The following is a 27517-nucleotide window of genomic DNA, read 5'->3' on the forward strand; positions in this document are numbered from 1 at the left end:
GAGGATGATAGGAGGGGCGTCACCTGGCATTTGGGTCAGCTCAGATGTATATTTTGCCTAGTATGAAACCTGGGGGTGTCATCCTGGAGTTATGTCCTGTGCAGGACTGCTGATGGGACCTTTCCTCTCTTTTCATGGCTTTGCCTTCGAAGGTTAGTTTCTGTCCACGCTCCCCAAAAGCAGTGGTGGGTTCATCACCCCTTACATTCTTCTAGTTATGGCTGAGGGGCATCTTTCATAAGCCATTGTGTGGCTCAAAGGATGATTGTGGAAAGAAAAGGTTGGTAAGGCTTGTGTGGTGCAGATCAGATGAAATGGTCCCTCATGGCCTCTTTGGGCTTAAAATGTATAAGCATAAACAAGTGCCATTGCACAACTTTAATTTCAAGGTATAAGAGGAGGAGAAACACAGCACAAAATCATTTGGCTGATGCGGTTGAGGATTTCTGCTTCTGAGTCAGGCAGTATTGGAAAACCCCATAGAGCTTCTTCAGAGGCTGAAACAGACCTTCAGACTCTGCTGGGGAGTCCCTCTTCACACCAGTGTGCATTCTGGACTGCCTTAAAATACACTGATTTCGTGGACATGCTGTCTGCTTCTGAATCCCACTTTGCAGCCGTTGTTTTACTGGGTGACACTGAGTTTTATTTATTTTGCTGCTTCATTTCTTTGCTGAACATTACTTGAGTTTCATCTGGAAGATACCAGCTAACCTCTGTGTAAGGCCGTGAGTTGGGAGGGCTGGTGTACTCTGCTGGTGGTGGTCCACAGGCTATGGAGTGCGATGCTGATGTGCTGGGCCTTGGCATCTTTAAGTTTCTGTACTTCTTGAGGTTTCGGAAGCACTGTTGGTGAGGGCCCCTGGAGGAGTCCCCCCAAGGCAGGCCCTTGGGAAGGGGCATGCAGATGCCTGGGCTGGGAATAGGGAACAGGAAATCAGATGCACCTTAGGGCAAAATTTGCTATCCAAATTCCAGTCCAGCTAGGAATGGAAAGTGCTGCTGTTCCCAAAGCACTGGGATGGACTGGGATTACTCCAACAAGCCCCCAAAGAGGACACCAAGTCATCCAGTGGGGAATGAAAGAAGGTGTGATATTAGCTTTTGGGTGCTTGTGCTGTGGGAGAACTCCAGCAACACTGTCCGGGACCGGCACAGCTCCTAATCACCCGGCAAGCAGTGACTTTGTCGTTGAACTTTATGTTGGCATGGATTCCTGCTTGGCTGCTGAGTGTTGGTTATATGCCATGAGTGTTACGAGCTGTAAGGGCTGGGAAATCTCAGCTCTGGAAAGAGGCCCGGAAGGACAAAGGTGGCAGGTACTTTCCTCCAGGCTTGCATCAAAACCCTTTGCGGAGGAAGAGGAGAGGACTTACGCTATCACCCCTCTTACCTTTTCCTCCTGCGTAATCGTGCCCCTCTGCCAGAAAAAGAAATCGGGGCTTTTGCTGGAAACCAATGGCTAGCTGGATCCAGCGTGAAGCAGCATGACCATTCGTGCTGCGCTCTGTGCTCCTGCTAATGGTATCAAATCAAGCAGGAAATTATTTTTGGAGCGGCGAAGCATGTTGAAACCCAGCAGAAGGCAGCTGTTTGCGTAACCGGAGTTGTGGGAGAGCTGCCTCCCTTGTTGTCAAGCGCTTGACTTCCTTTACTAGTGAGAAATGGTTTCCCCGCTCCCGGCAGCGTGAGCAAATCCCCTTAGGCTTGGGAGGCTGGGCTTGGTCCAGCATCCCTCATTCCTGTAGCGCCTGCTTCACCCCTCTGAAAGTCCCCGGACACTTTTCTGCAGGGGGTTGGAACTACCTGATTCTGACTCCTTAGACCACTGCTCAGCCCTCTCCTTAAAAACAAATGACCTGCAAAATAAAGGTTTTTGTCCAGAGTTTCAAATGCTTTTCGGTTAACTCTCAGCAGAGGTCCACATCTGGCAAACGGCCCATGCTGGAAGTGAAACATTAGTTCTGCCTCAGTCTGAGCATCAGTGCCAAGTTTTTACACCCTGGCTGGGTTTCCAGCACCAGTTCAGTGCCCCAGTGGTACCCACAGTACTTGGGCTGCCTTCGCAAGGATGCGTCCTGGCATGTAGCTCCTCTGGCTGCACCTCAGCAGGTCCTTTTCAGTTTGGCTCTTTCAGCAGCTTCCAAGTGCCTAACAGTGGCTTGATTTTTTTTTTTTTTTTTTTTTTGCGGGGGGAGCGTCTTGGCGTGCTGCTGCTTTTTCACTCTCTGGCAATACCGTTTGTACCTTTTCTTTCTGCTCCGTCACTGCAAACTGGTGCCCAGGCACCGGCCTTGCCTCTTGGAGGTGGCTCAAGCTGCATGTACCTTGATGGACGTCTTATGCAAACAGGTTTGTTTGCTTGGCTCTTATACCCTCATACCAGACCAGAAATAAATCCCTTCAGTCCTACAGTGAAACGTTGTGTCCTGTAAAATAGCATCATTAACGTGGGTTGTAGGATTGCGTTAGCCAGAAAGAATGAGATAAAGCCACGGCTGCAGAGACGGCAATTGACCCGGTGCAGATGGGGCTTAAATTCCTGCCCCCAAAATGCGATGTTTCTGCACAGAAGGGAAGGACCAAGCCAGCGTGGAGAGGTTTCAAAAGCTGCCATGGGGGTATAAAGCCTTTTTTGTTTGTGGACTTATTATGTCATTCCTTGGTCATGGAAATGTCGCCCCAGAAGAAAGACTTTTTCACATTACTGCCTTGTTCTGGAAGAGTCTTTCCCTGATTATTCATGGCCACTGACTCCTTCAGCCATGTGCCACTTTCCTAAGGGCTGTAGAGTGGAAAGAAATTCCCTGACGCAGTGAAAGGCAGGAAAAAATCCAGTGCACCCAAACTGAGTCAGTCTGAAGTATTTATGGCTTTCCAGTTGGGTAATTAAGCTCTCATGCAGCCCAGTTATGGTTAGAAAAGGTGACTGTCCTGCACCGGGTTGAAGTTTGTTACCGTTACATGAGTGTACATTGGCAATGAAACCCCAGAGCTGGGGTGATGAGCAGGGCTATTTCCATACTCTATAAAAGTCTTGGTGAAGTAGATTAAAAATTCATTTTAAAAAAAGCTGTTGTTTCACTTCATAGTAACCTTTCAACATAAGCACTTCATGGTTTCTGCGCAGTTTGGTAATAGATGATGGAGACTTTTATTTCTACCTGTCCCATCCACGCCTAGGATTGCAGCTGTCAAATATTTCGCTGTCCAGGGCTCTTTAGTGTCTCCTGCTTTTAGCTGCAAATCCAATTATTGTCCCCTTGCCGTTTAATTGCTCCCTGTGGCATTGCTATGCCCTGCACCTTCGGGTTTGCTTCCTTTGGCTTGGGAGGGAGGCAGGATGGGGTGGGTGAGCCCTCAGAGACCTCCCAGGTCCATCCCGCCTGTGCTCCCTGCCCTGCCTTCCAGCTGTGTTTCTTTTCTTTGTGGTGCTAAGCTGACCCTTTGTTGGCCTATGTCTTTTGTGCCCAAACGAGGGGGTTAAAGAAAAGCAGTGGAAACCCCCTGTTTGGTGGCTGCTTTAACTGGTCCCTCGTGCTTTGCCTGCTCCCAAGCCATCCTATGGTCTACAGTGCTTCAGCCCAAATTTCTTGGGACTTAAACTGAAGCGTTTACTGAGTTGTACCCCAAAAGGGAATCACATTTCCTGACAATAAAATACTATCCATCCCATAAAATGAAGTTAGTATGAGCCTTAGAGGCTAATATTCCTGCAATGCAAAGGAAGGAAGCAGCTGCAGAATTTGAGGAACAGTATACTAAATTAATCTTTTTGAAACCACTCAGGTAAGTCCTGTTTCCTCAGATGAATGCCATAGTTATGTCTGAAGTGGTGCCTCTATTTCTCTGCTGGTATTTTACCAAAGGGTAGCTGTAGGGAAGGGTTTAATTTCTTTTGTCGCCTTATCTCTGGGAACCACTTCAGTTCCGTTTCAGTGACGTTCTTGCGAAGCGTAAGACTAAAAAGGGTATTATTGTCTCTTTGAACTGCCTTTTGCTCTGAGGAATGAGGATATAATTGTAACATAGGAAGGACAAACTGAACATGTTCAGGCTTGTCCTGCCTGATCTTTCCAGTTTCTTTTCTTTTTTTTTTTTTTTCCCTTGCAGCTAGCACTCATGATTGGGATTTTCCAACCGATAAAGTCTTGGCTAGCCTAGGGGCTAATATGCTCATAGCTAAACGAGCTCTCTGGACGGCTGGATGTGCGGTTTCTTTTGATGCCAGCCAAGACCAGGGTTGACCACTTTATTTGTGTTCGCCACCAGAGCATCAATCTCTCACTGTTCTTGTCTGCAGGATGAGCGCAGAGAGAGTCTTGGGCAGATGGCTTTCATATTCCCTCTGGGATAATTTTTTTCCACATGTTTAGTGATCTTTCGGTACTTTCTTTTTCAGTCATGTTTGGATTTTATGAGAAATAGGTCTGTGGAAGAAATTAAAGGCAAATATTAACTGTACTTAACCCAAAAAGAACATCCCTAAAGCCTTCAAATTGCATAGTGTTTTGCTTTTAGGATATCTTATTATTAGTGTAGTTGAAATACAGGGTTTGTTGGCTATATCTGTAAATACAGTAAGTTGTGCTTAGTTTGTGTCATTTAGTAAAAAATTTGCCTTTGAGGCCAGTTTAACTACTAGCCTTGATCTGAAGCAAGGATTAAAGGTAAAGATGTTGGTACTAAACTCATACCACCTTTTTTTTCCTCAACTGCTGCTGAGAACTTACTAAAGAGCAATGAATTTCAAGTCCTTCCCTGCTGCTAATCCATATCTCTGCTCTATGGCTGGACTCTTTGTACCGGGTGCTGCCATTTTGATGGGGATTGGCAGCCATCATATTTACACTGCAGATGTTGTGCCCAATCCTGTAAATCATTTTCAGCTCTTACTGACTTTGCGTCTTTTCCATGATGCCCCTGGCTGATCTTTTCCAACCCCATTTCCATGATGCCCTCAGTGCTGCCGGGACTACAGCGTTTCTCGCTAATTCCTCAGGATCTGCGTGACTTGTTTTACTTTGACCCTGTGGGTTTTATTCAGTCCTTCCTCAGACAAGTTTCCACTGACTCAAATTCATGCTTTAATTGAGTCAGGGCTCCGGGATGCATCCCTGGGGCAAAGCCTGTTTCTAGGGCAGTTGGTTCCTGTGGAGCTGGGCCAGCCGACACTGGCGCACGATGGCAAGGCTCCTTGGGAGGAATTCTCGGAACAGTAATAGGGATGTCACACACTTCCAAAATCTGCATATGTGAGCTTCTCCCATCAATGGTGCTGCAATACGCAGTGCTGGTGTTGCGTTGTCAGGGTGCTGCAAGACTCAGCGAGTTGTGGGTTCCCGTTGCATTGGTGTTGTGGCTGGGGCAGCAGAAAAGGCTTTTGGGGGATCCAGGGAAAAGAAAGAGGAGAGAAAAAGTGTGGTCCACTGGTGTGAGCACTAAACTTGCATGTGAGAGACTTGATTTTTAAGGCTTGTTTTCCACCATGATCTATCTTTATGGGACCTTACCGGCACACTTAGGTGTTCTGTGCTTCATTTCCCTGTGAGTACACACAGGGTGTTTGCACCACCATCACCCACAGGGATGTTATGAAGATAAATTGTGAAATTTAAAGCGTGAGTTTTTCAGCTGCTACTGCATTACGTCTGTCTCTGTATGTAACAAAGGAAAACTTTATATAAGGACTTTTACGAGGACTGATGTGGACCCAGGTCTGGAGATCCTTGTACTTTGGACACCCCAGTATTTCCCTGGTGCTATATAGATGTACATCCAACAGGCTTGGCAGCATTTGGAAGTTCATGTTTTCATGTTTTTGCCCCGCTGAAAATAAAATTGAAGTGAAACAAAACCGCACAATTCTTTTTCATTGTGCGCTGAAAAAGAGAAAAAACAACAACCCACTAGTCACCTCAAAAGGTAAATAATTTCCTCATCAACCAGTTTGTCTGTTTATGTGGACCTCTTTGGTGCACTGAAAGCAGCCAGCTCTGCAAGGGTCCAGGATATCACAAGTGCCAGTCTAAAATCATCGTTGCTGCTGGCCACTAAAAAACATGGCCCATTGCTGCCTTGAGTTACCTGGTTGTAGCATCTAAAATACAGGTGTTTCCTAAGATGTCCTGCCAATGAAGTGTGTGGCCTCTGGCTCTTGCAACACCAGATGGCTTGAAATGTAAATCTTCTAGGTACAGCAACCCTGCAGTGTGCAGCGGGCCAGCACTTCACTCGCTGGAGCTACAGAAATGTATAATCGGAGGTTTCCAAACTCCTCTGCAGACAGCTGGTGGCTCACACACTGCTCACCCCTCCTTGTTTCCAGCTGCTAATTTGCAATTAAACACGACTCAAAATACAGTAAACACTGCTCACAGTTTTCCGTGCGAGTCCGTCAGGTAGCTTACAGTTGCTGTCATTTGATGGTGAATGGAGCAGGCTTCTGCCGTAAGCGTGTGGCTGGGTGGAGAGGCTGCCCGTGAGGCTGCCTAAGATGTGGTTCCCACCGAGCGCTCCTGTAAATACCAGTTCAGCATAATGCAGCTGATACTAACTGGCATCCCTGTAGGTGGTCTCAGTAGTGGGGCCAAGATGAAACGTGGTGCGAAGAATGAAGCGCTTTTTCTCCCTAAGGGCAGAGCACCTCCAACTGAGAGCAAAGGTGTGTTAGGCAGAGCTCAAGATGCAACTGCTGCACCAGGTCTGCAGGGAAAGGATGTTCTCGTTCAGGGCTTCGGCAATGCCAGAATCCACTGAAATATGCAAGATGCGTGGAAGACCCTGCAATTACGTTTGACTGGTATGAAGTACATTAAATCTGTTTTCAATTCATTGCTCCAAAAAGTGCAAGCAGATTCAGTTAATATCGAATGTACTTTTAAACCGAAATAAATTATTTTCTCCTATGCCAAACGAAGTAGTTGAATATACATCAATCAGTGCAAAGTTCCTTAGCTGTTCCTTGGCTAGTGTTTGTCCTGCAACCTGTGCAGGGGAGAAAACTACTACAATTTGCAAATATGAAACGCAGAACAACCTCCTTTCTGAATATATTTAACGTGCAGAAACCACCATCATTATGGGATGAGGGAAACAAAATACTTAATTGGGGGACTTCAGTAAATATAGTAACAGTGAGACCACTCCTGGTTTGAGCGTACAAAGCCTGCCCAAGCAGGCAAACTGTGCACCTTTAATTAATGCTTTCACCCATTATTGAAATGGAGTGACTCACTATTCTCATGCAGTTGCCTTCTTCTGGGGTCAAACTCTTCATCGAAACAGCTGCACCACAGCCCTCAGGCTCTGTCTTTGCTGGAGAAAGGGTTGTTTTCAAGGGGCCTGTTGTGCAACCAAAGAGGTTGGAGTGGGATGCTGGAAAGTCTTCCACCTGACGTGTCAAATGTTTTATTTGCGACTTTTGGGTATTAGTGTTCCAACATTGCTTCCCGTACAAAATTAGTCCTAATGTGTCCTATTTCATTAAAAGGTCTTACTAGACAAAAGGCGCTGGAGCCCTTGGTGTAGCACAGCAAGATTTTTCACACCTTGAGGTAGGAGGTGTCGGCTGCCACTACTTGTTCCAAGGCACGATCGGTCTGTGCCGTACCTCTGGTAGGATGCTGCACATACAGTTACTTACCTCAAGGTAAAGTAGTAACTTGTTTTGCCAGGGATTACCTAGCTTGAAAAAGTCACTCACGTGAATGCGGTCCTGGTAAGAGATGAAATTTAAGTGTCAGACTTGGCTAGTCAATGATTTGGCTATTTACCTTGTTAGCCTTTGGGTGTGGGGTGTGGAGGGAGCCCTTCCTTTTGCGTGACACAAGGATTGCTCTCTTGGATCATTGCAGTAGCCTTGCCAGTGTCCTGCTTGTAAAAGAGACTGGCAGAGGAAGAAGCTCAAGTCCCTTGGTGGGCTGATGCTGGGACACCTCTGAGCGTTGGCAAAATAGGTAGTTGCCTGCGGCATCGGACTGTCTGCCCACAGTCCTGTTGTCTACTCGCCTGTGCCAGTGGCAAGAAGGCATGCTCGTTGAGGGAAGCCAGAGCATCTGGCGTCTGTGTCTGGTTTTGGAAGGTGGGAGAGGTCCTCTTGGAAGTAGCAGTCACTGCTTGTCTCTTTAGTGCCAGCAAAGGCAGCGGTCCTGGCTCGCCAGAGCTCTCTTCAAGCTTTCTTTCCCAGCCAAATCCTACCCCTTCCCCTCGCAGGAACTACCCGGACCCCACCCCTCATCCTTGGGCAGCAAAATTCAGCTCTGCCTACGCGTTGCTTTGAGCCAGCTCTGAGTAAGCGAGTGCAGCACGATCGGTGAGAGGTAACAACTCCAGCCAATGCCAAACTTGCAGATCCTCCAAAGCCACCGCCATGAGCTGAGACCTGACGTGCTGGGAGTGCAGCCCAGGTTACTATAGCAAATCCTCAACAATTTCCTGCCCAGCTGAGTCTTTCGGAGTCTGAAGCATTGTAACCTCATAAAAGCTAGAAAAAGCTTGAACTCATTCAAAGATTATTTCACACCACCTACAGTACTCTATGAAGTCAGACATGCTGTAACATATGATTAACGATGCGTTTGATGGTGAGTCACCGGGTAGTCTAGCAAGCACTGCTCACCTTCTAACCAGTCTGTGCGTGGGAGTCCTTACCCAGCGACACACCCAAACTGAGCATTTTAATAATTTACTGCATTCTGAGCTTGGAAGGGCAGTTTTTGTTGCTTAATTAAAAAAAAAAAAAAAACTTAAAAGCTTTGCTACCCGTTAGGGAACAAACCTCCACCATGAAGAAGAAGAAGGTGGGGAGGGACCCCCAAGAAATTATTATTACTTTGTATGGTTGAAGTATCCAAGAAAAAGACTGAGAAAAATCTGCATTTAAGAGATGGAGGATTGCATCTTTGTGTTGTATTAAACAGTCACTTGATAAGATACATGAACTTTTCTTGGACTGAAATGTAGCATTACCCTTTCCCAACTGAGTGTCCCAAGCGCAAAGTGAGAGTTGTGGTTAGTCTTATTTATTATCTATTATTATTATTTATTATTATTTATTATTTTTCCTGCAATCCTGAAAATTTCCCTTCTCTGTTCACTTGCTGTTTCTTTCATGGTAATCCCTAATGTTTGATTAGTTGAGCACCAAGCCAATGTTTTTGTGTAATAGTCTATGATAGTCCAAAGGTCTTACTCCTGAGTAATAAGCAGTTCAGAAACCATAATTTCATATATGAATTTAAGACTTGTTTCCCTGCGTGCATCACTTCAAATTTAATCTGCACTGGCTTTCAGCTGCCATGTCGTTGCTCAATCTCTCAGCCCTGGAAGGGCCGCATGCAATTCCCCACTGACTGCTCTTTTCCCCAGTACTCTTCTAGTCGCGTATCCTCAGCAAACCTTCTTACCTCACTGCTGCTCCAGATTGTTCACAGATAGATTGAACAGCACATGTCCTGGCCTCACCGGTGGGATGCCTCTGTTGTGAGAACTGACCGCTAACACCTACTTTCTGATGCCTATCTTGACCTGCCCCAGCTCATCCAGTATTAGCGCTGCTGGGATCAAAGCCAGATGTTGCAAGCCCCCGTTCAGGGAGTGCAGCTCATACCTGGTCCTTGTCTAGACTCTTCCATTTCCAGACATACAGGGTGATGCCGTGGAGCGTGAAGCAAGCAACGCTTTAGCCAGCCAGCAGGCTAAAATCTTTTGGGGAGTGCAGCTTATTCCCCCATTTGTTATAAATGCATGTAAATGTGCAGGTGTTTGGTGCACTGAGATGCCAGTGGGACCGTCTACGCCGTGCAATAGGGAAAAGCAATAATCACACGTACAAGTGCAAGCTTTGAATTAACAAAATGCAGTATTTTGAAATAGGGTGCTTTACCAGAAAAGAGCACACAAGAATAAATGATACTTGAAATTAGTGGCAGATTATGGGCAAAGCATGCAAATCCACCCACGTCTTAATGAAGCGTAACTGATATGCCTCTTCCGGCAATTAGCCGAGTTCCTCCAAAGAGCGCTGCGTTGGATCAGGCAGCAGGATGGGCTGGCGCGGGCAGGCTGTTCCAGCTGCCTGGGAATTAGCATCCTGCCACAACCACCCCCTTCACACCCGGGCGGCGGGATCTGCCGCGCTTGAGCTGGGGCTGCGGCAGGGGCCGGTTAGTTCGAGCTGCTTTTCGTTGCTGGGATTTTCTCTGCAGCAGGCGCGCGGGGCACAGATAGCTTTGTTGCTGCAGAGCCCCTGATGGTCAGCCAGCCCCATCTGTTCACACAGAGCACTGCTTACATAGGGAGCTCTGCCAAAGGAGGATTTTCCCTGTGGAAGAAGCCCAAGTGTTTTTATTCAATGCCCTGCACTGACCTAAAGTGCCGCTTCTGCAAGGTTGAGTGTCAAGTCCCACCAGCAACTTTCCTTGTGCTGGGTTGGTGACACACACAGGAGCAAATGTCCCTTAAGAGAAGTTAAGTCACAGGTAGCTCCCATGACTTTTGGGATGGCTGTGAACCCCTGGCCCCATCCCACGCCAGCACATGGCAGCTCTGATGTGCCTCTGCTCTTGCACTCCTGGCTTTTTGCCCTGCTAATGCATCAGTGCCAATCTTCAGCATCCCTCCCTTGCCCAGTTCTGACGGAAACGGGTGATGCATGATGCCCATACCCCCCTTCATCTTTTTTTCCTTTCCCACCACCCAGATTTTCCAGATGTGGCTGCCACTAGAAATAAGCAGTTGAATGAGCACTTGTCTGCGGGTGACTCATTCTCGCCCTGTGAGGGGCTCCTTGGAGGGTGCAGACGCGAAGTCTTACCACCTCCCTGGACAGCCTGCGATGATGTCAAGTTCACCGGAGTGAAAAAGAGCCTCCTGCTTTCCCCGAAGCAGCAGCAGCCAACTTCTGCTGCTCCTCATCTAAAACATATGTGGCAAAAAGGATACGGTGGCCATGGTTTCCAGTTGCATCAGGGCAGTGAACTCCCTCCTTTCCCTGCTGATGCATGGGCGGGGGTGGCCATCCGCTCAGGTTTTACGTTCTGTCTCTAGAGAAATCCCAGGCTCCCAGTGAAATAATAGGAAAATTGCAACCAAAGGAGTCCCACTGAGGGGCTACAGTGAAATACGGGTGATTTATCCCAGGCTATTTGTCCTGCCTCTTGTGAAGTACCTTCTACCTGACCACAAGGAAGCAAGTGAGAAAGGGCATCTTTCTCTGGCACATGGCCCTTGGAGGCTGTGTTTTTTCCCACTTGGGATTTAACACTCCTTCCGCTGGCATTAACCTGCGCTCCTTGCTTCATGTACCGTTTTCACATGGGCATTTGCTTGGACAGGAGACCCAGCAGGAAAGACTCATGCCACGCTTATTCATGCCTTTGTGTGATGTTTTTTCATGAGGACAGGGAGTAGGAACTGCAGAAAGGAAGGTTTGGGGGTTTTTTTGTTTTCCTCTCAAAAGCACGCTTAATGTGATGGATGGTACTGGCTGCCCTTCACCGGCAGGGCTGACTTGAAGCCTGCTGAACGCGGGGCTGTCTAGGTTCATTTGTGTTATAGTGCCATTTCTTGCCCTGGGCTGTGGAAGCCAGACTATGTCTGTACATTTTCCTGAACGTCCGAGGAAACGTGTGAAATTTTTTGAGGCTAAATAAATCTATTTTTGTTGAGGGTTTCGTGGTTTTGTTTCTTTTAAGAAGCTTTGGTGAAATTTTGTGCTTGCTTTTTTTGTCTTTAGGAGGAATCTTAACAACATAGACCAGACCACGATGGGTCAAAGATGAAATACATTCAGCAAGCATTGTCAAGGTAGTAAAACAAAGTTCCTTGAACAAAACCATCAGTGATTTATAATGAGTTATGCACTAAGTTTATGCATCACTAAGTTATCAGGAACACAGTGGCCACTGCTCATTTTCTTATGGACCCAAAGCTGTTTACTGGAGAGCATGGTTTGGTGTCATGGTTTCACCTGAACTTTTTTTTTTTCACCTCACTTTTTTGCTTTGCTTTTCTTTCTAACTCACCAGCTGTTTTTCACCCATAGCTGCCCCTCTAAGGGTGTAAGTGGATGAGTGGATAGTGTGGCCGGACCACAATCAAAGAAATATTTTGAGAGTCCTTTCAGAGCTCTTTCAGGAATCTGGGCCAGCTATGAATGCCGGCTTTATGCAGTGCTGTTTTGAAGTAGGAGTGAGTCACTAAAAAACAATTTGTGCTCTCTCCATGTTCAACTTTGACTTTATTAAGAAAAAGAGAAAGAAAACAAACACAATCCCATTCACTGCCGAAATACGCATTGATCCTTTAATCCTCAGGGAATTGTTGGGAACTGCTTCCTCCTCAGAAGAATTGCTGTATTGACGCAACATTTAATTGTGCAATTACACACGCGCGTTTTTCTCCTGGGCTTTGCAGAGCGGGGCTCTGTGGCTGGAATGCTAATCAGAAAGCGATTGATACCATCTCGTGGCGCACACAGCCTGAATGCAGCCTCCCAGCGGGCAGCAACCCCTAGGTACTAGGTACGTCCATGGGTCCGTCCCAGCCTTTTCAGGCAGGAAACCAAAGTTGGGAATCGCAGCACAGCAAGGCCAGAGCAAGGACTGGAATTTGGGCTGGAGCCCAAAACTGTATCCTGTATTGGTTTGTTGTAGCTTTCCCTGGTAGAAGCAGGAGGCTCCGGCGCCCGACCCTCCTCAGCAATGCGTGGGGGCTGCGCCTGACAGGTACCAGCAGGACCTCTGTTCAAAATCCCTTGTCTGCGAGCTGAAAATATTACCGGCCTGAAAATGCCTGGTCAGCGGCTCTCTCCTGCTCCTGTGCCACTGCATGATCTCCACATGGTGCACATGCCTTTGAATTTTTCATGGAAGTTTTGCTGAAAGCATTGCTTCAAAGCTACTGGGAAATGCTCTGCACATGTGTTTGTACATATATATGTATGTATATACAACCACACATACTTGTTTGGCCAGGCTCCACTTTCCAAGAGCTGCACTTGCTGTAAACTTCACCAGATTTTTCTGATGCTTCATGCGTGCCACCTTCGACTTCAGGGGTGTGCGACACAGGGCAGAGCGGCAAAAAATCACTTCCAGGAGCTGGGCAGCTTCTGGGAGCCCTTGCTGTCACCTCTCTTACTGTGTCACTTCTTGATTCAGAAACTGAACCCTGATTGCACTCGTTTGCCTCATACTAATTGACCCTGATGGGAGCGGCTTGCAAAGTGACATAGAGCTTGTCCTTGCTTTGCGTCACCTGGGAAGCATGCTGCACATTGGGATTTGCAGTTACCTGCAAGTAAATACAGAGGCTGGTTAAGCATTAGGTGGGAAGAAATGCAACTCCCCTCCAGCTGGCTTTGAATGCTAATATTTTCTTGGGGTTTAATCTCTTTACCATGACATTACTATTAATGGTTTCATCATCAATTCTGCTTTCCCACCAGCATTAAGGATGGAGTTTCCAGATGGGCAATCCTAGCTGTCAGCCACCTTATCCGTGTCCCTTATCCATGGCCACAGGCTACCAAGTGAGCCTTGTGTCTGGCTACACCATCGGTCCCGTGGCAAGTGTGCCCTGGGCCAGCCATCCCACTTTTTGAAAGCCTTTCAAACTCTTTTAATGGATGCTTTTAATGCATCCACCACGCTTGCTTAATGGCCTCAGGAAAATGAAAAGGAGAGGTTTTTGTTATGCTGTTAAGCACTGTTTGGCTGATGTTATGGGCTCCTGGCCTCCAGGTCCTTCTGTTCATGTTTTCTTCTTATTTCCCTGAAAGTTTTAAGTTGGGGCAAGCTGTGGCTGCTCCTGTTGGCAGAACCTAGCAAAAACTAGTCCTCCTCTGAGTTCAAGTGTTTGCTCCCTGCAGCTGATTGCTTTGCACCCTCTTGGCAGCAGGACCTTGGGGCACGTCTGCCCGTGCAGGACAGGGTAAGGAGCTATGTTCCTCCTTTTCATGGCAAGGCTGAAAACACACAAAGAAGACCGGGCAGCTGCGGTCTTAGCTGACAATTTGAGAGGAGATTCGCTAGCAGAAAACCCCAGCAGAGAGCAAGGAAGGCTGCTGGCAAAAGTCAGGAAGGGACTCTCTCCAGATGCAAGAGAAGCAAAAGAATTGTAAGTAACGTGCTGAAGTACACAGATAAAGTTACCTGACTTATTTTGACCATAAAGCCCAGGACGGTAAAGGCTCTTAACCTCTATTAATCAGCGAGAAGCTGGAAGAGGCCGCACAACGATCACAGCTGCCGAAGCTGCTGCGCCCTTTTGCTCCCTTTAATTTAATTGTATTAGTCCTGCCCGCGTCCTTTGTTCTTCCGCCCCACTCAGGACATCTGCTGCTGGTTTTGGCAGGGCTCGCTCTGGCTCCACATGGCTGGTTTGCGGACAGCCAGGAGGGATGAGAGGGAAGGCAGGAAGGGGAAGAGGATGGGAAAAGGTCCCACAGGAGCAACCTGCTTAATGTGCCTCATTTGTCTTAATAGTGCCACCACGTCCCTTCCTGGCAAAACTTCCTCCTGAGAAGCCAAACAGGCAAACCTGAATGTAGAAGAGCTTCCACTGATGTCAGCAGAGGCGATATTTCATGCTTAAGTCTTAAAAAAACCAAATGACAAGTGCCAGCGAGCCAAGTCTTGTGCAGCAGGAGCTGCCAACCCACCGATCGCTCCTACCCCTAGCCTCCAGCTCCACCGAGGGGTCAGGGTGTCTCGCCTTTAGCTTGGCTGTTCTGGCTTGTACCGCTTGTCCCTCATCAGACTAGTAAGAAAGAAGAGCAACAGCTTAGCCCTGAGTCCATCACTTGCTTCACATGCAGAAAAGGGTCCAGCAAGCACAGCAGAGGGATTATCAGTGCTAACCCCCGGCTGGTTTCTCTGCTGGTGGGAAGAGCATTGCTGTACCCCTTGCCAAAGCGCTGTTCCTCGGGGACGTTGTGGGGTGCAAACCCTCCCCTGCCCTCCTGCTGCTTGCTGGACTCCTCCAAACTGCCACCGCCTGCTTCCCACCCACCTCTGCAGGGCTGCAGCTCTCCTCCCAGCGGCATCCAAGGACGTGGGCAGAGTTTTCCCCATTGGCAGTTCACATGGAGCAGCTCAAGCTGAGGATCCAGCAGCATCATTGCAACTTCATCAGTTTCCCCAGCAAATGCGTTGGCCTCCAGTCTCCTGTCAGCATCGTTGCAAGAATACTGCCAGCTCAACCCACTGGCATTTGTCTTCCCTGCCGCCAGAAATAATGATTCAGCACAGGCACACTGGTTTTAGCACTCATGTTCCTTTACATGACAGTGTAAATATTTGTGTGTCTTCATATAACAGGAAACGACAATGTGTGCAGTCTCTTACCTACCCAAGCCCCAGAGCAATCCTCACAGGGGGTTCAGAGGTGATCATGTGTCAGGAAAGCTGCCCTGCACTGCTGCTTTGTAAAACAATTGCCTTTCACTGTAGGAGTAGGAGGATGCGTCCCACCGATGCCATACCAGAGGGGTGGCACAGGAGGTGTCATCATGCGTAATTCATGTGTTGTAATGGAAACATCAGAAAAAAAGAAATGAAGATACATCAGAAAAACTTTAATGACCTGCTATGTTGATATGGCATTTTTATGACCCTTGGTTTTACTTCATCTTTCTTAAACAAGCAAACAAACAAATGCGAGCGGTGGTTTCCTGGACACAGATGCATTGTCTCCAATTCCAGAGTTCGTCTGTGCCAAAGGACAAGATAGCGGAGCAGCTAACCCAAGGGTGTACCTTCATCATCTTTCCATCAAGGAATGAGAATGCTTAATATGTGGGAAAAGATGAAGCACTTACAGAAAACTGTGGTTAAGGAGAGGGATTTTCAGATGATTTTGAATGCTTCAGGCTTGTCTGGGAAACACGATTTTGAGCTCCGTATTTTACTGGATTTCTCTGACTTCAGACTCCAGCTGTACAAAATGCCACAAATCCATTACAGCAAACCCAGGTTTTCCCAAATATGTAAAATGTCAAGGTTCTCCTCTCCCTTTCACGGCAATGAATTATCAGTTATATGCTTGCAGTGAAGTAATGCATCATTTGCTTACTTAGTTTTATAGGGGGATCCTTCCCTCATTGCTTGCTGTAATTCTTCTTGGATCTGAAGAGTAAAACATATTTACATTGGCTTGTGGAATTCTGGAAAACCTCAAGAAAAAATAGGACTGGAAAGGAAGGTTTTCTGTCCAGTGAAAATTTTTGTGATGCATTTTTTCCATATCAGAACGAAAGCTTGAAATATAGAAACCCCCAAAACATTAAGCCAGCTGCAGCTACTTATTCTGATTACTTTAGCCTTTCTATTTTCTTAGTAAATTTACTTTATGTTGCAATGCAAAGTAGAAATTCCAGATTCCTTGAATAAAAATTTGGGTCCACAAGGTTGATTTCAGTAGTCTGGGAACTGTTTGGCAGATAATATTAAATCAGAAAGTGGCAATCTGCTGCACTAAAAATATAAAATAATGATCCAGTAAATGACTAATTTTGTGGTCCAGGGTAATTAGCGGAACAGCTTGGCGGATGGAAGGCAGCAGGTCTAAATTACTGTACTAAGTCCATTTGCAGGAAGATATTATCTAACTTTGTTGTTATTAATAATAATTAATGAGAATTAAAATATTCAGCTGGGATTTTTGCTGTTGCTATTAGAGGGAATACATGTGTATATATGTGTATTTGCTCTTTGATGCTTTTCTCGGTTGTTTGCATCTCAATCCTTGACTGTCTTGTTCTGGGACTTTAATAATACTCCAGAAATTACTGAGACCACACCTTTGTCTAGCATGGAGGAAACTTGAGGCTTTTACAATTAGTGCTGCTGGTTATTCCATGAAAAACATATGCCATGATCTGACAAGGAAAGCAGCAGTAAGAAGTCAGGCAGTAAGCAGTCCTTTATCAGCAAGCTCACAGGGAGCATCAGTCAGCGGCACACAGCTCGCTTTGCATCTTGTTTTTGCAGCACAGGTTGCTGGGGATGCAGGGACGGCACGGTCACCTCCGAGGCTGCAGGGACCTGCACAGTTCCAAAGCCTTCTCTGGTGAAATCCAGTCATTACTTTGCTGAGGTCCTAGGTGCTTAAATTTCAGTGCCACTAGGACACCATGATGGTCACTTAGTCTTGTGCCCCTCCGTGACACTGGCCTTTGGTGTTTCCAGTGGGCATTCCCACCCCAAACCCGTGTCCTGTGGTAGGCTTTAAGCACATGTTTTACGAAATCCTTCAACTAACAGGGTTCCCATGATGAGGGAGACTTTTAATGAGCTGGTTTAGTGGATAATTGCTCTCACCGTTAAAAACAAAACACAGTTCTCCCTTTGTTTTCAGCTTAACTCTCCTGAGTTTCAGTCTTCCAGCCCTGGACTTTGCTCCACCTGTGTTTGGCAGAGTTAAAGCCCTTCAAGTCTGAAATCTTCCCACATGCCCTTAAAGACTAGGAGGAGTCATTTCCTAATCTTCTCTTTTAAGAGGACTGTAATAATTGAGAACTTATTATTGACACTATTGACTTTCACAGGGTTTGCGTTTGGGATTTTTAGATAAGTTCTAATTGTTCCTTTTTATCCTTGTACAAGTACTGTTAATAATTGCTGTTCACTGTGTCTACATCTGAGGATGTGACCCCAATTCTGTTAAAGATCCAACTTTTCGGGCTCTGATGGACAGTTGAAGGGGTGTTGATTTGGTTTTGAGCACCTTTGAAGAAAAGTAGGTGCATAAATCAAAGTGCTGTTTACTCACCTTCTCCAAAGGTTTTGTAAATCATGTTTGTTATTTTTAGCGGCTCTTTTTCAAGTGGTATTGTATCTCCGGTGGTTTCAGTTCTGCTTGTAGGCTGGGCTGTATTCTACCACCCTTAATCATCTTGAGTACTTTCTTCACTTTCCTTAACTTCATTTGATTTTGTGGAGAAATTTCAAGGAGTGAGATGAAACTTAGATGAATGAAATTGGGGATTAGATGGGGGATTAGATGGATCCTAACAAGCAGATGCTGTGCTTTCCGTGGGAAGATTTCTAAGCTTCATTAAACCAGAAGGGGTTCTTTTCCCCTGACACTTACAGATTTAAAAGCATTGTATTATACCTTATTTTTAATATAAATGATAAACTATCTTGATGGCAATAGCCATCTTTTGGTGAAAGTTCAAACCACGATCATAATCAAAGCCTCCATGAAAGGATGTGAGCTCTTTTATAGCCTTACGTACTGTAACTTCAAGGGGATTGGTCCTCATTCAAGTGCCCAAGCCTTTGCAGGATGGAGGTATAAACGTCTAGTTTATGATAATTATCCACTTACCTGTATTTTTTTTGTTTGCAGCATTTTTGTTCCTGCATATGTCGGGCTGGTGGGAAATCTCATAAATACCATGATAGCAATGGTTTGCATCCCTTTGCAGGCTAAACCAAAGTCAGACCATCATGTGACGGAGCACAGTAAGTAGTAGTGTTTCTGATAATAGCACATGAATAGGGGTGGGGGAACGACATGCTGTAAGGGCTTGGGGTTGCATTTAAGGGCAAAAAGATGCCAACCTTGAAATGCTGACACTTTGATGCCTAAACTGTGCTTGTGGAAGAGTATTATTCCCTACCTGTCGAACACTCTGCTGTGCAGAATTGCAGGCTTCCAGCCCAGTGCTTGCTGTGCATCTCAGAAAAGGTGAATGTGGACCCCTCGCTGGGAGTTAGTTTGGCCCAGCATGGGAGGCAATCGTGCTGTCTCACGGGGGTCCTCTGCATCCAGACCTGGCACCAGCTCCCAACCTCCTGCCATCAGCAGAAAGCTGGTGCTGCAGAGACGTGTCTTTTCGGAAAGGTGGTGGTGAACCTGAGCAGGCAGTCTCACAGTTTCTTGCTTCCTGCCTCTAAACTGTATAAATAGGGTATTAATCAATAGGTCATCTTCCGTAGGCACATCACAGTCTGGCAACATGTTTAGCATCAGAGAAATCCTACGCCTGATGAAGTTTCCGGGAGTAATGGAAGTTTTCATAGTCAAGGTCTTTGCTGGACTTCCCGTAGGTAAATCTCACCCATTACTTGTGATTGCTGATGTATTTAAAATAAGATGACATACACTGTAGACCAGGCTTGTCTCCAGTTACTGAAAGCATGTTGCATTTGATTACAGAGCAGTGAGGATTCAGCTCCTAACTCGATGCTGGACGCTTTCAAATGGTCTCACCTATACAGGGTCAAAACCCTGGGACTTAATGTAGAACAGACTACTTGTCACAGGCTGCTTCTGCAACTTTTGGCAAATCACTTAATCTCTCTACTCCATCCTCCTGGCTGTTTTTTCCTCTTGTCTGTCATTTCTATTTAGGCTGCGACCTCCTCAGAGCAGAGGGAAATCATTTGTACCCTGCCAGAAACACTGAGGTCCTTCCTGATTTTACTTAATTATTTTAAGAAGGGGTATGTGTACCCTAACCTTTTTCCCAAGAACTAAAAACTGTTGCTGGACAAGAGGCTGCAGCTGCTCTAACTGTCGGCTGCATGCACGAGAGGCACACCATGTTTCTTCCCTTGCACGTTGGTGGTGGTGCTTGTTCTTCTCTTCTTTATATATTCTGCTCAGTTTTTTGTCATGGTAGCAACCCGCTGCTACCTCAAACCCATCCCAAACCTGCCTGTTTCTCTCCTCCCTTTGAGTCAGTTGCTGTCCTAGCATGGTCCATGTCTACTGATTTGCCTGGTTATACATATACTTGGCCACAATTTAATAATCTTTAATTTTGCCTACCCTCTAGCTTCTTTCCCCCCTGCTTGTCTAGAGACAAGGCAGCATGTCAGCCTTGTTAGTGGTGGTGTAAGGACAGCGTGATGTTCTCTGCCCTTCTACACAGAGACCCTTCACAGCTCTTTCCCCAGTCAAACCTAGAAGGGCAGTTTCTCTTGATTATAGTTTCAAGGGTTAAATTTTGTGCACATCCAAACACATGCACATCATGCTTCTGAACAAACTAAGGCACTTCCCTTCCAAAGAGGGATCATAAGAGAGGATTTAAGGCACCCTAGCTTTTATACTTTGCATCTTTTTTCCAATTCTTCTGCATCTGGACAAGCCCTGGAAGTTTAAATAATGTGAAACGTAAGTTACAAATTAATTTCTAATTTGTAAACTGTAAAGTCAATTTACAAATGAAAATAGATTTGGCTGTGAAGAGTGCTGAATTAGAAGGGGATGGCATTTCTGGGCTTGGTCAGGTTCATCTGTTATTCCTTGCTAAGGCTCTGGAGGAACAAGTCCGACTAAAGCTGTAGAATAGCATTCATGGAAGTAAAGGATTTCTGATTTTTTTTTTGTTTTTTCTTTTTGTGTGTAGTTGGCACTGGCTGAGATCAGTAATGCCAGTTGGTCCTACCTCCACCACTGGACACAGGATGCAGTCTCGATGGACTGCTGGCTTGCCCTAATAGTGCACTTTTTTGGTTCTTATGAAACTAACCTTTTAGAACTGTGTTTTAAAAAGTGTTGATAAAATGACAGCATTTCACAGAACAAGACAGTCAAGTGATGTTTTAAGATGGTTTTCTTTGCTGATTCTGGCTAATTTCTCAGCTTAAAGTAGCATTCATTTCTCTGTTTAAAAACACCTAAGACCGCATCCATATGCAATCTGCACGATAATTTCCTGTGCACTCTCCTTTTTCCAAAGGCCAGGCAAGATGCACTTTGTTTTAGTCATCCCTGCTGAAATGCAAATTCCTCCCTGTTGCAGAAGATGGTTCTTCTTTTCCCATGCACAGCAAAAACACGCACCCAACCAAAATAAACATCACCTGCCTAAAACTGCAAGGGAGCTTCTAAGCAAAGAGGATGGAGACAGTGAAGCTGAAATTTTCACATCGCTGAAATGGCTGGGATTATTTCCGTAAGAATAGGAATGGCTTTACTTGAGACAGTCCTGCTACAAGCATAGCGCTTGCACTACAGTGAGGAGCGATTAAAATCCTAGCAACTTGTCTTTGCAGGTCTCTCTTCACTTCAGGTGACTGACCATACGATGGCAGCTGAAAGGGGATTTGGCCATCACCTACTTCTCTGAAGCTCACTGCTGGAGGCTGAGCTCCTCATGAGCTCATTTACCTTTCATCTCCAGGCTGCAACTGTATAATTAATTAGATCACCCAAATTACAGACCGTTCTCTATTTACTTTGTAAACAAGTTTGTAATATACACAGAAGAAAATCTTCTGTTCCTGATGGATCTCATTGTTGTCTAAAATTAGCTTGTTTGAGACCGAAAGAGCCTCCCCAGGGGGCTGCAGGGCTGGGAACCTCCTCCTTGTGTTGCATAAAAGCAGACACGGGCTCTGTGCCTCTTGCAGGAGGGTAGCTGCCAGGGGATGGACGGGTAGCAGACGACTCCAGCACAGCTGAATTACATTCTCAACTGACCTGGGAAAAGAGAGCCTCATTGCAGTGCGGTAGATAAGAGACAGAAAAGAAAACATGAGGATAAAAATGTCAAACATACCTCTTACTGACCAGAAATCACCAGGGCCTTGAAAATACTGATAAATAGCTGCTTGTATGAATCTTTGACTGCCTAATCCCTTTGGAAAACCTGGTTTTAGCACGATGGCTCTAGCACCTGCATCCTATTTTTAAAAGGACTTTCTGTCACATGTGGAACAGGATTTTGCAGTAAGCCCTAGGGCTCTGCATCCCGTCACGTTGGCAGTCCAGTGTAGGAGGGCTGAGACAGGCTCCCAGAGGCTGTACTTGCCTTCTCACACCAGCTCTCGGTAAGGCTTGCTAAGCCGGCCCTCCAAAGTCACAGGCTGCTTTTAGAAATGTCATCTTTTTTTTTTTTTCTTTTTGAAAACACGGTTTGTACTCCAGTGTCTTCTTGGTGCTTTTTCTTGTCTTTATCACAACTTGCAAACCATTTACCTGTCTTCTGCTGCATAAGCCTAGTTACTCATCCCACTGGTGCCAGTTTTTCTGACGAGTTCACCCCTTATGTAAACCGCCTCAAAAAAAGGCAAGGTTTCTGAGGATATTGTTGCCATTTTCCACTTTTTTCCTGGTGAAAACCTGAGCCTTGCAGTGTGGATTGAGGCTTATCCCAGCAGTTCCTGCATGGGCTTTTGGTGTCCCCAGAAGAGCCTGGGGACACGCCACCCCAGTGAGCCCACCCCAGGGTGGGTACATTACTCATGTGGCTGCACTCAGCTGGCCAGCAGCCTACCCAGAGAGGACCTGCTGAGCTCTTTGTAAGAAATGCTTGTTCCAATGAGCATAAAATGTTTTGAGTTCAGTCTGGGGCTCACCTTGTGGGTTCGACCAAGAAACGTCTTGCTAGTGGGAGAGACCCCCTTAGTTGCTGAAAGAAGGGGGGCAAGGGGCTGTCCCTTGTCCAGGTAGCTCTAAGTGACCGTGCAGGCACAGGGGGTGACACCCATCTGAAGAAGAGACCTTTGCATCTCCAGGGGAGCCATGCAATGTGTAATGCTAATTAAAGAGCACAGCCTATCCTCCTGCTCTGAAAGAAATCAGCTCATTTGGAGGAGAAAGATCTAAATCTCCCTTAACTCGATGAGGGACTTCAAAGGGGAGAGGAGCTGTAGGAGCTGGCGCGTGGTACCAGGAAGAAGCGTCAGGTATGTAGGAAGGTCGAGCCCCTCCTAGGTCGTACCTGCAGCAGGGGAGCAGGATGAAGGGCGAGCGCCTGCTTCAATCTAATCTTCCTGCAAGTGAAACAAAGTGTGGTTTTTCTTTCATTTCTTCACGTGTGCCTTTTATAAACATGTGCAACTCTGTTGCCTGGTTTGGATGTTGTGAGTAAATACTGTTATTTGCATGTTACCTTAAGCTGGCTTGAGCTGAGAGCGATTTCAAAGTAAGTGGATAACGATGGGGTGCTCTCCATGGAGGGGTGTGGCGAAGCCATAAATCTTCATGAGCCCCAGCTCCCCGGCACCTTCTCCAAATATCCGGAGAGTAGCAGAGCAGGGCACCCTGCCTGCCCCCCCATCCCTCTCCCCCAACACCATGGGGCCAGTTTGGGTGCAGCTATCCCCATTAAGGGGGGAAGAGGTGTCTCCGGCGGGGTTCAAGAAGGCTTTGTGGCAGGTCCTGGGGTGGGAGGGTGGTGGTCCCTCCAGGCAAAGGCTTGGGGTGCTTGGAGGGAGGTCCTTGTTGCTGCAGGTGCTCCACTGGTAGCGGCACCATCAGGCTGCTGGCTGCGGTGGAGTTGTGCTGGTCTGTTAGGGTGTGAGTCCTCCACGGCGTTTAAGTCAGCAATTTGGGATCGCTCACCTCCCGCTTCCGGGAAATGCCGGCAAATCCTTCCCATGCCACAGGGCTAGTGACTCACTTTGCCAGGCCACAAGCTGCCTTCTCGGTCCTCACACGTTGCCTCCTGGCCTCTGTTTTCTTCAGGAAGGAGAGGACCGCAGCTCCCTATTTACCCAGTCTTTGCACCTCGGAGGATCCTACAAGGAAGGGCAAGACCCCTAAAGTTCACCTGCTCTCTTCTCCTCTCCCCAGCAGGGTCAGTGCTGTCTGATGGGCACGTTAAGGGGTTGTTCACACACAGAGGACCCCAATATCCTACTATCTTGGTCCATCTGAGGTGCACAAGACACTAGGGGAGGCAGCAGCCTCCTACCCCATACCACTCTTTGAGAGCAGTGTTTTGTTATAATATTTTTAATTTGATGGCTCTTTGCGTACGATGGGAGCGTGTGTATGCATGTCTGTATTTGTGTATGTTTGGGGGAAACACACACTATTGTATTTTCATGTGAGATGAAGTGAGTGGGCATTTTCTCTTACGCTTTCCAGAAATTGCCTTAATTGAAAAGCAGACCCAGCCTGTGCTGATTTTGCCTGTACTTTCCTGACTGCTTGTGTCGACACCGCTCACGTGCAAGTGAGATTTCATGTGCCACCGATGTCATTGCCAAAGTGTGCAGCGAAACCACTGTATTTAGGCTGATGTCACTGGCTTGCTTCCTATGGTGAAAGTCTAAAGTCAGGCAAAAGGGGCGAGGAATCCAGTCAGGTTATTTTTATGGTTACAGTCTTGCCTGAACAAATGTTTTCTTGCTGTCTTAATGGTTAGTCTGGCTTCGGTGATACAAATATTTACCAGTTTATAATAAACAGCTGAATCTACAGCCTACATAGTCACATTATTTAAAGATGAAAGTAAGGGGGATAAAAAAGTTAACATTTAAAGATTAAATTACTACACTGACTTTGAATAGGATTCTGCTCATGTTTATATCCAGTCCCAGCAACCCCAGGGAGAGCTACTGACTTGTACTGGGGGTGATTGGGAGCAGGATATGGGCCACTATATGCAGTGCAAGTATATTGATGTATGCTTTTCATTAACCCTCCCTCTAGGATTGTTCCTGATTATGTTTTCCATCATTGCTATGGATTTCTTTGGCTTAGAAGCAGTGGAGTCTGGATACCTGATGTCATATTTTGGTGTCCTTCAAATGGTAAGTGAAGTGGAAGTCCCCCTCTTACCACACCGCTATCTAATTTGCTACCTTGTTGACACATGCTCTTCCAAATCCAGGTGTAATATTGACAAGCAAATCCTAGCTCTGCCATGTGTCACTTGGCTTCAAAAAATAGAAGTGACTCCAAATTTATTCTGTTCCTTGGAATGGGAAGAAATCAGAGCAAGGAGTGTCCTGAAAGCTTTCTTCCCCTTGTCCCTCTTTGCAGATCTTTAAGCTGTGGAGCTAAAATTTCCTCGGACTGACGTGTTGTCCTGGTTTTTGTAACAAAACTTACATTGAAGCTAAATTGCCTTGACTAAGGTTTTCTCTGGTGCAGGTTAGCTAATTTACATTTACTTAGTAGTACCTTGTAAATTTATGTAAGTAGATGATCTTACTGGCCTTTTCACAGATCCCTTCAGTGTAGAGGAAGGACTTGTTTCTGCTGTGTGGAAACAAGCACAGCAAGCTTGTACTTTCCAAAAAGAAAAAAAAAAAAACAAAACAAAAAGGTGGGCAATGGAACATGGTTAGGAGACTACCAAAATGGGTACAACGGAAAAGTCAGCTGAATTAGGCAGTAGCAGGGCCAAAAAAGTAAGGTGGTGTGTTATAGCAGAATGTTCCTTTTGGAGGAAAAGGCTAATAATTTTGCAGAAAGAGCAACAGATGTTTATAAGCAAGCCTCAAGGTAGGAATGCAAGTTAAGCAATATCCTGAAGGAGGGTGGTCTAGTTATTAAATCTGCCTTCATTTCCTGGGCATTGCCGCAGAGTTCCTGTGGGATCTGGAGGACCTTCTCATCTGGGAAATGGCAGCTTTAGTTCCTTCCCTTGTGATTGGATTTGGCATGGTGTTGCCAGTCACTTGGGCTCTGCCCTGGTCTCATCAAACCTCGGCGCCTTGGCAGAGCATTTGACAAGCGTGGCTGTATGTCAGCAAGTGGAGTCTGCAGAGTAAACTGGCTGGAGCTGAAGAGCTGGTGCCTTTGCCATGTCTGTTCTGGGATGGTGGCTTTAGACTAGCTGTCTTTCGATCCTGTGAGCTCAACATCTGCTACCAGCTGGATGCACTCTCCCATCCAGTTGCGTTGGAAAGAAAACCAGTTTGTCGCTCCACAGCATGGAAAGAGCATGACGAGTGGAATGATCAGCAGCTGCTTTCCAAAGCACGCTTCTGACCCCAACTCCACTGCTAACAAAGGCTGTCCCTACATTAGTCTTTCTATGCTGCCTCCTAGACCAGGATCTGCAGGAATCACTCAGGTTTTAGAGGGGCCAAGTCACCTTCTGATATCTTCTTCCCCCTTTGAATGTAGAGGGACTCCCCAACAACTGTGGTCTTCACTTAGATGTATCAGTTAAATCCCTGTTATATATGTCTACACTGAAATTAAATTTGGGGTTGCAGCATGGCTATGGTGTGCTTGTTTTGAGCCGGGTAACGTGGGCAGCAATAGCTCTTGTACAGCCAGGGCTGGAGTGGCTTCGTGTTGCTAGATGGAGCTTAGACGCTGCTGTCAGGTCTGTGATATCTGTCTTCAGGACACTGCTGTTATGTCTGGGATATCTGTCTGTCTTCACCGCTATTGTTTCCCAGGTTAGTTTGGTTGAAACTACTGTAGATAAGGTTACCTGTGCTGCCGTGCCAGTCCACCCTACATATAGATACAGCCCTGGAAGATATGGGAATTATAGCATTCACTCTGCTTCCTAATGAGTAATCAGATGCCAGTGCTAACCAGGGACCTGACCCTTCCCATAGTCACAGGGTTTCATCCCACAGAGGCCAATCATGCCTATTACCACACTCTAACCCAGCAGTGGCCTACAGGCTCAGGTGCAGCATCTACTTTGCTGGGGAGTCTTTGCCTCGGGACATTTGACACAAAAACTAGCTTTTGTCAGCCAGGCAGTTTTCTTTCATCTCTCTGTGCAGTTTCTGTCCGTGTTGCTATGCATATTCTACAGTGCATGACTCTGGGCATCAGAAATATAGGAGCGGAGTGGTCATAGGGTACAAACTTCTCTTCTTCATGATGGTGCATTGGGGTTTGCTGCCAGAACCCCAAAAAGGAAAGGGGAAAAAAATGCTTCAATTTTTTAAAGCCAAGGACACGTGATTCCTGGTGGCAGCAAAGCCATTTTGCCTAAGAACTTGCAAAGCACTGCTTTCTTCTTCGTTGCTTGTTCTTTCCGCTTTATCAATGGCAGCGCCAAGCTCTGCTCTGGTTTATGCAGGACCAGATCCTCAACAGGTCCAAACAATACTCTCACCATCTGGTTTTTAAATTATTGTAAAACATTAAAATGTCTATCTTTACTTTCACATCAGGTCTCTGGCTAGAACCACCCAAAGATATCTCTTGCAGTTAGTGACTGGGTTAACGTTTTATGGCTGCTTTCTCTTGGGGTTCATCCAGTGGAAGATGTATGCAGGGAATGCAACATGTGCTGGCTCTGTCCTGCCAAGCCCCAGAGCTGCTTGTGTGCCTTCATGTTGCCTAAGCCGTCATTTCAGATGCATTTGTTTCTGCTGTACAGTGAATTGATACTGCTGGAGATATAAATGCAGATTGAGGTGCAAGCAAATTCCACCAGTCTGGATGGGTGAACGGTGATTAATATCTGCTGACTGGCTTCCCACTTCACTGAGTAAATTATAGCTTTCTTTGTAAGGAATATAATGTCCTTTTCAATGAATTTCATCAACCAGATCCTCAGCTTTGATTTCTCATTCCTTATTTTGCCTTTCCATAAAACATTGTGAGGGTTTTCCCATTCTCCTGGACTTGCTCTGAGCCCTCCTGTTAGAGGAAACACATCCCCCCGTTTGCATCTCTCCCTGGATCTGAAAATGGGTCGTGTTCAAGGACTTCTATAGGTGGGAGCGTCACAGAAATGAAGGGGAAAATAAGAATCAAACCGTGTCCTATTTACTTTAAACCTCCCTGTAGACATTGAACACAGTGCCTGGGCGGTTGCATAGCACGGCCAGCAGATACG

The 27517-nt window shown here is 46.3% G+C and overlaps 1 protein-coding gene across 2 annotated transcripts in view; it reads left to right on the forward strand.

Moving 5' to 3' along the window:
* SLC22A18 (solute carrier family 22 member 18) overlaps nucleotides 1-27517 on the forward strand; it is a 63485-nt gene that overhangs the window by 19775 nt on the left and 16193 nt on the right. The window contains exons 6-8 of one of the 2 annotated variants that reach the window (XM_069803660.1): nucleotides 18358-18473; nucleotides 18951-19061; nucleotides 24406-24506. In XM_069803660.1, the coding sequence (XP_069659761.1) occupies nucleotides 18358-18473; nucleotides 18951-19061; nucleotides 24406-24506 (328 nt within the window). The remainder of the gene's footprint in view (nucleotides 1-18357; nucleotides 18474-18950; nucleotides 19062-24405; nucleotides 24507-27517) is intronic. The other variant, XM_069803662.1, reaches the window with a different exon arrangement.

Source organism: Haliaeetus albicilla, chromosome 16 (genome assembly GCF_947461875.1).
Source record: "Haliaeetus albicilla chromosome 16, bHalAlb1.1, whole genome shotgun sequence".
NCBI lineage: Eukaryota > Metazoa > Chordata > Aves > Accipitriformes > Accipitridae > Haliaeetus > Haliaeetus albicilla.